The 13402-nt window shown below is 49.9% G+C and overlaps 1 protein-coding gene across 1 annotated transcript; it reads left to right on the top strand.

Moving 5' to 3' along the window:
* Positions 1–348: 348 nt before the first annotated feature.
* Positions 349–13156, top strand: LOC139662267 (HEAT repeat-containing protein 5A-like; the record flags this gene model as incomplete). The annotated part of the gene is made up of 11 exons (XM_071540908.1): positions 349–472; positions 1981–2091; positions 2249–2398; positions 2643–2814; positions 3274–3434; positions 3590–3839; positions 4291–4443; positions 5053–5303; positions 9740–9851; positions 11397–11549; positions 13057–13156. Coding segments are annotated over exons 2-11 (1517 nt in total), but the record flags the coding sequence as incomplete, so codon positions are not given.
* Positions 13157–13402: the final 246 nt, after the last annotated feature.

The following is a 13402-nucleotide window of genomic DNA, read 5'->3' as shown; positions in this document are numbered from 1 at the left end:
CTCTCCCTCTCTCTCTCTCCCTCTCCCTCTCCCTCTCTCTCTCTCCCTCTCCCCTCTCCCTCTCCCTCTCTCTCTCCCTCTCCCTCTCCCCCTCTCTCTCTCTCTCTCTCTCTCCCCCTCTCTCTCTCTCTCTCTCTCCCTCTCCCTCTCTCTCCCTCTCCCCCTCTCTCTCTCTCTCTCTCTCCCTCCCTCTCTCTCCCTCTCCCTCTCCCTCCCACTCTCTCTCTCCCTCCCTCTCCCCCTCTCCCTCTCTCTCTCAGGCTGATATTAAACAGAACCAGAGGCGGCTGGAGGAGCAGCTGTCAGCCGTTCTGATTGGCTCTCCCGGCCCGCCGACCCGCTGGCTGCTGGCCCACTGCCTGGCCCTGCTGTACCGCCTGGGAGACCCCGTCCCCGCCAGCCTATTGGTGGAGAGGTGTAATGACATCATCCGCAGCAAGGACGACTCGCCGTCCGGCCTTCCGACCCGACTGTAAGTTTTGATGCTGCATTCAGGCTTTCTGCTAAAAATAAAATTCTAAAATAGTCTTCACTCAGCTTTCAGACTGTAAATACGACAAGTATCCTGGTTCTATCACACATCGTGCGATGCAGCTTGGACACATCATCAGTGATGGACCTGGTCTGGGGTGATCAGGCCTCTGCTTGTGTCTAAGCAGCTTGTGTGGACCTTGGATCCACAGCCATCTTGGTGCCTTCTCTACAGCCTCTATGGCGGTCTTGATGGTTTTCCTGCTATGCGGCCACCGGCTGGCGAACCCTCTGCAGCCTACTTCGATAGGCAGACATCGAGTCCTCCGTCCTTGACTCTGGCACTCGCCCGCCGGGCCCTCTTCCTTTCATAGACCTCTTCCATCCGGTCTTCCCAGGGAACGGTCAGCTCCAGCAGGACCGCTTGCCTTGTTGTTTCGGACGTGTGTGTGCGGTCGGTACGATGTCGTCTGGGAATCTGAGCCGTCCTCGGGTCGACCTTCGGCTGCCGGTGCGCCGCCGTGGCGAGGAGCTTCCCCCCCGTCTCGACGAAAGCGATGCTGCTTTGCTGTGCGAGGTTGTTTTCTGTGAGAGATCCTTGTGCAGAAAGCGTCCGGTTCCCTTCGGACAGCAGCTCAGGAGATGCTGCAGGGATCGTCTTCTCCGCTGCCGTTTGTGCCGTAGACCGGCAGAAGCGTCCGGACGGCCCGGGGAGCGCGTCGTAGACCGATCGGATCGGGAACTCGATCCGGAGCGGTTCGGCCTTGCGGAGCTCTGACCGAGAGATCTTTCGGTCCGTCCCGTCCCCGCCGTCGTCTTCTTCCACCCCTGCTCGCACCTCCTCCCGGACCGGCTGGCGTCTCTCTTTCCCTCGGGCTTTATCGGAGCGAGGTCTCGGGACGCTACCGAGCCCGCGGACAGATCCCGCCAGCACGCTGTGGCTCAGCCTGATCACCTGCTTCCTGGGCCCTCCACTTCCTCCCGGTCCTCACCTCAACGCCAGCCAAGGAGACTTCGGTGTGGGTGGAGTCTCTGTACGGCAGAGACTCTTGCACAGGTTACCAGGTACTCCTCTGTCAGGCCGCTGGAGGGGAGCCGTAGCTCGTTCTCGTGTCCGTACGAGGCGACGCTGCACAGGAAGTGGCCGGTCTTCCTCTCCAAGCCCTCCACAGTGGTCGTCTGGACCTCGTCGACGTACGGGGGCCAGAGGAGTCGAGGTAGGAGGCCGTTCTGGTAAATCCGGGTCTCGAACTTCCCCGGCAGCCCTGATTCGTCCGCAGCTGTCGGCCGTGTCTCCAACTCACTGCCGGTCCCCCGGAGTGCTGCGGAGAAGACCGAGGCTCTGGACTGGCTTCTCGCTGACTGACAGGATTTTTAGCACATAAGTCATTTTGTGATCACAGCCCTGAAAATGATGCTGACAGATCATCATTCAGTCTGTGTATATCTCTCTCTCTGTGTGTGTGTGTGTGTGTGTGTGTGTGTGTGTGTGTGTGTGTGTGTGTGTAGGGCAGCCATAGCGTGTCTCGGCTCCCTGTATGAGCAGCTGGGTCGGATGCTGGTCGGCTCCTTCAAAGAGAAACTCTGTCCAACCTGCTGAAGGCCATGAAGAGCGCTGAGGTCCGTCTCTCCTCACACACTCAGCATCTTGTTACGATGAGAAGCGTTTCTCATCCTAACAAGATGTTTTCACATTCTAATGAAAAGTTTTCTTGTTATTTTGACATGTCGTATTCATGAAACACAAGCACTAAGAGAGAGTGTGTGTGTGTGGCAGTCCCAGGGTCGCTATGAGATCATGCTGAGCGTGGAGCTGATGCTGCGTGGTTTGGGCGTCGGCGCCGTGTCGTGTCACCGTGAGATCTACAAGGCGGCGAGGAGCTGCCTGACCGACCGCTCCATGGCCGTCCGCTGCGCCGCCGCCAAGGTGACGACATCATCGACAATCTGACCGGAGCCGCTCAGAGATTATAGTTTGTGCTGAAGTTCAGCGTCTTTAATCTCATCATCATGCCCAAAAAGTCCAAAATATTCCCATTAGGGCTGCAGCTAACGATTGTTTTCATTATCGATTAATCTATTAATTATTTTTTCAATGAATCGATGAGTCATTCGTTATTAAATGTCACGGTTAGCCGTGGTTAATGTCTCTGTCTGTATTTTGTGTTCAGTGCCTGCTGGAGCTGCAGAGGGAGGCGGTTTTCCTCTGGACCTCGGAGCTGGAGAACGTTTCCACTCTGTGCTTCAGAGCCTTCGAAGGATCCGACTCCGACGTCCGAGTCGCCGTCGCCAAGCTGCTGGGAACGCTGCTGGCCGCCGCCGCCGAGCCCCGACAGCCCGCCGGTACCCTGACCCTAACCTCAGAGGGGTCACCGCTTAGACAGCTGATGTGGAATTACTGTTGTTAAATTACACTTCAGTAAGAGGCAGAGGTGTGAAAAGCCAACTGGAGTCCCAAGTCAGTCTCAAGTCTTGAGGCTCAAGTCAAGTCCCGAGTCTAAATGTAGATTTCCAAGTCAAGTCCATGTCATTAATGTCAAGTCTCAAGTCTAAATGTAGAACAGCAAGTCAAGTCAGAACAAATCAAGAGTCCAGTATCAATTTAATATCTTAAAGAACAAATTTCATTTACACACAAGATCTCAAGTCAAGACTTTAGAAACTTTTTCAAGTTTTGTTTGAAGTCAAGAATTGTTCACACAGAGGTGATCTAACCCCCCCATCTGTCTGTCTGTCTGTCTGTCTGTCCTTCTCTCTCTCTCTTTCTCTCTCTCTCTCTCTCTCTCTCTCCCCCCCCCCCAGCTCCCAGACAGGGTGGGCGGGGCAGGAGTTCTCTGGAGGAGGTGATGGATTTGCTGTCTGGGGGCTTCCTGCGGGGCGGGGCAGGTTTCCTGCGGGCCAGTGGAGACATGCTGAAGGGAACCAGCTCCGTCAGCAAGGACGTCCGCATCGGAGTCACGCAGGTGGGTCGCCGTGGTAACGGCACATACATACATACATAAGAATGCCGTGACGTTTCAAATAGGCCACGCCCACAAAGTGCAGTGCGACAGATTCCCCGCTCCGTTTCTATGAGAAAAACAATAAATCGACATTTTCTTCTTCTGTGGTGTAAAAGGCCTGTGTGGTGTTCGTCTCCACGCTGGGCGGCGCCTGGCTGGAGGCCAACTTCCCCCCCCTGCTGTCCCTGCTGATGGAGCTGGCGTCTCACGGCCGGGCGACCCAGACGCCGGGCGACGCCGCCGTGACGCGGCGCTGCGTCTCCTTCGTCCTGCGCAGCACCGTGAGCTCGCTGCTGGGAGAGAAGGCCCAGGCCAACGCCGCCAAGCAGCTCTGCCTCGCCATCGCAGAGCAGAAACGAGCCGTCGGTGAGGGGGGGGGGGGGCAGATACCAGGTTGAGAACCACTGTACTAGAATATGGAAATTAATCCACTTAATGAAGTTTGAGACAATGGATGGTTTCAGCCAAGAAACCTGATTGGTCAGAATGCTTCATGCTGACTCTGTGGTCAAACATGGCTGCTCAGTATTGACAGAAAAAGAATCTTATTGCATTTTTTCCTGCTGAATATTGTGATTGTAACATGAGAAGTGAAGCATGTGCACAGCCTCTTCCCCCGGTCCTGCTCATGCCACTCAGGATTTTTTGTTTGTGTGTGTGTGTGTGTGTGTGTGTGTGTGTGTGTTGTGTGTTGTGTGTGTGTGTTGTGTGTGTTATGTGTTGTGTGTGTGTGTGTGTGTGTGTGTGTGTGTTGTGTGTTGTGTGTGTGTGTGTTGTGTGTTGTGTGTGTGTGTGTTGTGTGTGTTGTGTGTTGGAGATGCGGCACTAAGCGATGGCAACATGGAGACCAGAGTTTCAGCTGCAGATGTTTCAGCCAGTCAGCATGTTCTGATCTGCTGCCTGATGGAGCTGAGCAGCATCATCCAGGAGCTGAGAGCCACCGCCATGACACTGCTCACTGACTCCACAGGTACACACACACACACACACACACACACACACACACACACACACACACACACACACACACACACACACACACACACACACACACACAGAGTCAGCGTCACTGTGCACTGACTGTACTGTTCCAGCAGTTAATACACTGGAATGAGGCAAATGTGAAATGTGAGGCAAAAGGGAAGGAGAGAGGAAAGGAGGAAGGATGGGAAGGAGAGGAGGAAGGATGAGAAGGAGAGAGGAGAGGAGGGGAGAGGAGGAAGGATGGGAGAGAGGAAAGGAGGAAGGATGAGAAGGAGAGAGGAGAGGAGGAAGGATGAGAAGGAGAGAGAGAGATCCAAGAGGAAACTGCAGTTACAGCTCAAAACAAGGAGACATGCTGGTTCCTGATTGGTCCAGACAGGGAGACATGTTGACTGAAGAGTTTAGATTGTCATATGATGCTGTTAACCAACTACATGTATCATTGCTGTGTGTGTGTGTGTGTGTGTGTGTGTGTGTGTGTGTGTGTGTGTGTGTGTGTGTGTGTGTGTGTGTGTGTGTGTGTGTGTGTGTGTGTGTGTGTGTGTGTGTGTGTGTGTGTGTGTGTGTGTGTGTGTGTGTGTGTGTGTGTGTGTAGCCCTCCTGGACACGGTCATCTCCGTCCTCCTCCACCCCGTCTCCTCGGCCCGGCTGGCCGCCGCCTGGTGCCTGCGCTGCGTCGCCGTGGCGATGCCGTCCCAGGGTTCCTTGCTGCTGGACCGGTGCGCGGAGCGGCTGGTGGCCCTGAAGTCTTCCCCCGAGGCCGTGGCCGGATACGGAGCCGCCGTCGCCGCCCTGGTGGCCGCCGTGCAGCACTGTCCACTGGGCATCCCACACTCCAAGGGAACGGTACGAGACGGGACGGGACGCACCGAGGGGAAGGGACATGACACGACACGACATACCAAGGGACATGACATGACAAGACAAGACATATCAAGGGACATGACACGACACGACATACCAAGGGACATGACATGACACGACACGACATACCAAGGGGAAGGGACATGACACGACACGACATACCAAGGGACATGACACGACACGACATACCAAGGGACATGACATGACACGACACGACATACCAAGGGACATGACATGACATGACACAACATACCAAGGGGAAGGGACATGACACGACACGACATACCAAGGGACATGACATGACAAGACAAGACATATCAAGGGACATGACACGACACGACATACCAAGGGACATGACATGACAAGACAAGACATATCAAGGGACATGACACGACACGACATACCAAGGGACATGACATGACACGACACAACATACCAAGGGGAAGGGACATGACACGACACGACATACCAAGGGACATGACATGACACGACACGACATACCAAGGGACATGACATGACATGACAAGACATATCAAGGGACATGACATGACATGACATACCAAGGGACATGACATGACACGACATACCAAGGGACATGACATGACACGACATACCAAGGGACATGACATGACATACCAAGGGACATGACATGACATGACATACCAAGGGACATGACATGACATGACACGACATATCAAGGGACATGACACGACACGACATACCAAGGGACATGACACGACACGACATACCAAGAGACATGACATGACACGACATACCAAGAGACATGACATGACACGACATACCAAGAGACATGACATGACACGACATACCAAGAGACATGACATGACACGACATACCAAGAGACATGACATGACACGACACGACATACCAAGGGACATGACATGACACGACACGACATACCAAGGGACATGACATGACACGAAATACCAAGGGACATGACATGACACGACATACCAAGAGACATGACATGACACGACATACCAAGAGACATGACATGACACGACATACCAAGAGACATGACATGACACGACACGACATACCAAGGGACATGACATGACACGACACGACATACCAAGGGACATGACATGACACGAAATACCAAGGGACATGACATGACACGACATACCAAGGGACATGACATGACACGACATACCAAGGGACATGACATGACACGACACGACATACCAAGAGACATGACATGGCATGAAATACCAAGGGACATGACATGACACGACATACCAAGAGACATGACATGACACGACATACCAAGAGACATGACATGACACGACATACCAAGAGACATGACATGACACGACATACCAAGAGACATGACATGACACGACACGACATACCAAGGGACATGACATGACACGACACGACATACCAAGGGACATGACATGACACGAAATACCAAGGGACATGACATGACACGACATACCAAGGGACATGACATGACACGACATACCAAGGGACATGACATCCCAAGGGACATGACATGACACGACATACCAAGGGACATGACATGACACGACACGACATACCAAGGGACATGACATGACACGACACGACATACCAAGGGACATGACATGACACGAAATACCAAGGGACATGACACGACACGAAATACCAAGGGACATGACATGACACGACATACCAAGGGACATGACATGACACGACATACCAAGGGACATGACATGACACGAAATACCAAGGGACATGACATGACACGACATACCAAGAGACATGACATGACACGACATACCAAGGGACATGACATGACACGACATACCAAGAGACATGACATGACACGAAATACCAAGGGACATGACATGACACGACATACCAAGAGACATGACATGACACGAAATACCAAGGGACATGACATGACACGACATACCAAGAGACATGACATGACACGACATACCAAGGGACATGACACGACACGACATACCAAGAGACATGACACGACATACCAAGAGACATGACACGACATGACATACCAAGGGACATGACATGACACGAAATACCAAGGGACATGACATGACACGACATACCAAGAGACATGACATGACACGACATACCAAGAGACATGACATGACACGACATACCAAGGGACATGACATGACACGACATACCAAGGGACATGACACGACATACCAAGGGACATGACATGACATGACACGACATATCAAGGGACATGACACGACACGACATACCAAGGGACATGACATGACATGAAATACCAAGGGACATGACATGACATGACATACCAAGAGACATGACATGACACGACATACCAAGGGACATGACATGACATGAAATACCAAGAGACATGACATGACACGACATACCAAGAGACATGACATGACACGACATACCAAGGGACATGACATGACACGACACGACATACCAAGGGACATGACATGACACGACATACCAAGGGACATGACATGACACGACATACCAAGGGACATGACATGACACGACATACCAAGGGACATGACATGACACGACACGACATACCAAGGGACATGACATGACATGACACGACATCCCAAGGGACATGACATGACACGACATACCAAGGGACATGACATGACACGACACGACATACCAAGGGACATGACATGACACGACACGACATACCAAGGGACATGACATGACACGAAATACCAAGGGACATGACACGACACGAAATACCAAGGGACATGACACGACACGACATACCAAGGGACATGACATGACACGACATACCGACATGACATGACATGACACGACACGACATACCAAGGGACATGACATGACACGAAATACCAAGGGACATGACATGACACGACATACCAAGAGACATGACATGACACGACATACCAAGGGACATGACACGACACGACATACCAAGGGACATGACATGACACGAAATACCAAGGGACATGACATGACACGACATACCAAGAGACATGACATGACACGACATACCAAGAGACATGACATGACATACCAAGAGACATGACATGACATACCAAGGGACATGACATGACATGACATACCAAGGGACATGACATGACACGAAATACCAAGGGACATGACATGACACGACATACCAAGAGACATGACATGACACGACCTACCAAGAGACATGACATGACACGACATACCAAGGGACATGACATGACACGACACGACATACCAAGGGACATGACATGACACGAAATACCAAGGGACATGACATGACATACCAAGAGACATGACATGACACGACATACCAAGGGACATGACATACCAAGGGACATGACACGACATACCAAGGGACATGACATGACACGACATACCAAGGGACATGACATGACACGACATACCAAGGGACATGACATGACACGACATACCAAGGGACATGACACACCAAGGGACATGACACGACATACCAAGGGACATGACATGACACGACATACCAAGAGACATGACATGACATACCAAGGGACATTACATGACACGACACGACATACCAAGGGACTTGACATGACACGACATGACATACCAAGGGACATGACATGACACGACATACCAAGGGACATGACATGACACGACACGACATACCAAGGGACATGACATGACACGACACGACATACCAAGGGACATGACATGACACGACACGACATACCAAGGGACATGACATGACACGACATACCAAGAGACATGACATGACACAACATACCAAGGGACATGACATGACACGACATACCAAGGGACATGACATGACATGACATACCAAGGGACATGACATACCAAGGGACATGACATGACACGACATACCAAGGGACATGACATGACACAACATACCAAGGGACATGACATGACACGACATACCAAGGGACATGACATGACATGACATACCAAGGGACATGACATACCAAGGGACATGACATGACACGACATACCAAGGGACATGACATGACACGACTTACCAAGAGACATGACATGACACGACATACCAAGAGACATGACATGACATGACATACCAAGGGACATGACATGACATACCAAGAGACATGACATGACACGACATACCAAGAGACATGACATGACATGACATATTAAGGGACATGACATGACATACCAAGGGACATGACATGACATGACTTACCAAGAGACATGACACGACATACCAAGCGACATGACATGACATATTAAGGGACATGACATGCCAAGGGACATGACATGACATGACATCATGACATGACATGACATGATGGCATCACATGACATAAGATAACATGCTGAGGAAATGCTGTCATCATATCTGATCTGTGTACAGGTGGTGTTGACGTGCTGTCATGTTAACGTGTGTGTGTGTGTGTGTGTGTGTGTGTGTGTGTGTGTGTGTGTGTGTGTGTGTGTAGGTGGTGTTGTGCCTGGCTGAAGACCTGCTGCGTTCAGCCAATCAGAACAGTCGTATCTCCCTGCAGCGGACTCAGGCCGGCTGGCTGCTCGTCTCCGCTCTCATCACTCTGGGTGAGACGGACGCTTCCTCTTTATACTGATGATGCAGAGTGAAGTCCTGCAGAACACAAAGACACCTGTCTCCATCTGTCTCCATCTGTCTGTCTCCATCTCTCTCCATCTGTCTCCATCTGTCTGTCTCCATCTGTCTCCATCTGTCTGTCTCCATCTGTCTCATCTGTCTGTCTCCATCTCTCTCCATCTGTCTCCATCCATCTGTCTCTATCTGTCTGTCTCCATCTGTCTCTATCTGTCTGTCTCCATCTGTCTGTCTCCATCTCTCTCCATCTGTCTGTCTCCATCTGTCTCCATCTGTCTGTCTCCGTCTGTCTCCATCTGTCTTCATCTGTCTCCATCTGTCTGTCTCCATCTGTCTGTCTCCATCTGTCTCTCTCCATCTGTCTCCATCTGTCTGTCTCCATCTGTCTCTATGTCTCTGTCTCTATGTCTCTATACTCTGTTTCTCTGTCTCTGTCTCTATACTCTGTCTCTATGTCTCTCTGTCTCTGCCTCTATATTCTGTCTCTCTGTCTCTGTCTCTGTCTCTATATTCTGTCTCTCTGTCTCTGTCTCTGTCTCTATATTCTGTCTCTCTGTCTCTGTCTCTATATTCTGTCTCTCTGTCTCTATACTCTGTCTCTATGTCTCTCTGTCTCTGCCTCTATATTCTGTCTCTCTGTCTCTGTCTCTGTCTCTATATTCTGTCTCTCTGTCTCTGCCTCTCTGTCTCTCTGTCTCTATATTCTGTCTCTCTGTCTCTATATTCTGTCTCTCTGTCTCTGCCTCTCTGTCTCTCTGCCTCTATATTCTGTCTCTCTGTCTCTGCCTCTCTGTCTCTATACTCTGTCTCTATGTCTCTCTGTCTCTGCCTGTATATTCTGTCTCTCTGTCTCTGTCTCTGTCTCTGTCTCTCTGCCTCGTGGCTCCTCTGTCCTGTTGGACCAGATGTTAGCTTTATGGGTCTTACTCTGGTTGTTCTCTCCTGTCCCTGCTCAGCCTGGTGTCCAGACCTGTCAATCACTTTTCAGCACTCTTTGAATTTGCATGGTGATTGATAAGGAATGGTGATTGATAAGGAATGGTGATTGATAAGGAATGGTGATTGATAAGGAATGGTGATTCATAAGGAATGGTGATTCATAAGGAATGGTGATTGATAAGGAATGGTGATTCATAAGGAATGGTGATTCATAAGGAATGGTGATTGATAAGGAATGGTGATTCATAAGGAATGGTGATTCATAAGGAATGGTGATTCATAGGGTCTGGACACCAGGCTGATCCCTGCTTGTGTTGTATTCAGATCTCATGTGTACGTCACTTTGGATAAAAGCGCCAAATGGGAAATTGTAAATACAAAATATATATATAAATAATAAAATAAATAAAGTTTTTACTTCCTGGAGCTACATTCTTTGAAAAACAACATCGGCCGAAACTCTTCTTATGTTAATTTTGATTTTGGGACATATTTCACTTGGCATTATGTTATTGAATCCTTTTGTGTGTGTGTGTGTGTGTGTGTGTGTGTGTGTGTGTGTGTGTGTGTGTGTGCAGGCCCGGCCGTGGTGGAGCACCACCTGCCCCGCCTCCTCCTGCTGTGGCGGTGCGTCTTCCCTCCGTCCCTCAGGGAGCAGGACATGGAGCTGCGGCGGGGGGACTACTTCACGTGGCAGGTTACACTGGAGGGCCGCGCCGGGGCGCTCTGCGGTCAGCACACACTGCTTCTCACCTCTGTGTGTGTGTGTGTGTGTGTGTGTGTGTGTGTCCTTCCACCTGAGGATGAATAACAGTCCTGAATCTGCTCCTTCATGTGATTCTTCCAGACTCTGACAGGATGTTCAGTCTGACTGGAGGTTCAGGTTCAGGTTGAACTTCATTCTGCTCCCAGAGGCCAAAGCAACACAGAACAATACAGAAGTTAAAAAAGACATAATCAACACGTGGCAGTGGGTTGTAGTCTGGGGTATTGTCTGCTCCTGCTGTCGGGTTAGATCAGGCTCAGATCCTGGTCTCCTCTGCAGATGGTTTTCAGCTTTTACCACATTAGCAGATATTTGATATTTTTCCCTCATATTAGGTTTTTCTTCACAGTAAATATTTAGAATCAAACTCTGTCACCGGTTCCTCCCAGTAGAGAAGAGAGCAGCAGTTTAGATCTCGCTTTAGTTTCTGTAGCTGGAGGAAGTCTGCTGGCTTGACTGGGTTGATTGACAGGAGGCGGGGCCTAACGGAGACACAGAGAGCGATTGCTATTGGCTGAAAGATTTACTGTGCAGAGGAAAACTGAAGTGATGCACACACACACACACACACACACACACACACACACACACACACACACACACACACACACTGGTCTGGAAGCAGAAAGCAGAAGTCAGACTGAAGGGAGTGAAGGGGCCGAGAGGAGAAACGGATTTTCAAATCTCTTTCATCGTGTTCAGGTTGAATCAGACAGATTCATGTGAAAGACCCTACAGACAACTTTCTAGCTTTAACTTATCATTATGAAGTAAATGTTGATTGCACCGTGTAATGTCTATAGAATAATGACATCATCAGTGTTTAGATTGGTTCCTATAAGCTTCACCGGGTTCCATCTCCAGGAGAATGAAGGCTCCATTTACAGCACAAAGGAAGTGAGTCATCCATTGCAAAACCAGAAGAGGAATAGAACAGGTTTTCCCCAGTCGCTATTGGTAGCTGTAGCGTTAGCCATGTTGCTAACGCTACAGCTAGCAGCCAGAAAACAAACCAGGAGCTACAAGGAAGCCAGGACCAGCCGGAAACAAACATCTATGTTTGTTAGCGTTAGCAATGTTAGCCATGTTGCTAACGCTAGCTAACGCTGATGCTAGCAGCCAGAAACAAACAAATGATCCATTGTCCGTTTGATAATCTAAACACAGAACAGGTTTTCTTGCAGTGGCCTTTCTAAAAGGAGCAGTGGTGAAAGTTACTATATTGTGTTTTGATCAAAGAGTTGATAACAGACAGATGGTTTGTTCTGTTGCACAGAGCTAGACTCTAACAGAAAGAGATCCGGGTGTCAAAACCACTTGGAAACACTAGAGGGGACAACGGGGGGGAAGATGAAAAGTTGTCTGTCTCCACTTTAACGGGATGGAAAGTGTAAAAGCAGCAGGACGATGATGATGATGATGATGATGATGATGATGATGATGATGAGCCTCAGTGTGTTTCCTCTCCTCAGCGATGAAGAACCTGCTGCTGACCTGTCAGGACCTGCTCACTGATGACATCATCGATCGGCTGCTCACGCCTCTGTCCTGCGCCGTGGCTCTGCTCACCAGGTCGCTCTCTGATTGGCTCGGGCTCGGCTCTGTCACGCACCTTCCCTCCCTCCCTCCTTCCCTCACTGTTCTTTATGTTATTTCTTATTTTTTTATTACAAATGTTTTTAACATGTAATTACAAATTTAAAAAAATGAAAAAGAAAATGCAAAAACTACAAATATTATTATTCACAGAAACGTCTCCATTGTTTTGTTTCTTGTTGCCTCGCTGATACTGAACCTTCCTGTGTGTGTGTGTCTCTC

This window comes from Centroberyx affinis, unplaced genomic scaffold, assembly GCF_046629955.1.
Source record: "Centroberyx affinis isolate AG114_WGS23_722 - 3 ecotype Tasmania unplaced genomic scaffold, CSIRO-AGI_Caff_v1 ptg003743l_1, whole genome shotgun sequence".
NCBI classification, from domain to species: Eukaryota; Metazoa; Chordata; class Actinopteri; order Beryciformes; family Berycidae; genus Centroberyx; species Centroberyx affinis.
This window is presented reverse-complemented; position numbering and strand designations above follow the sequence as displayed.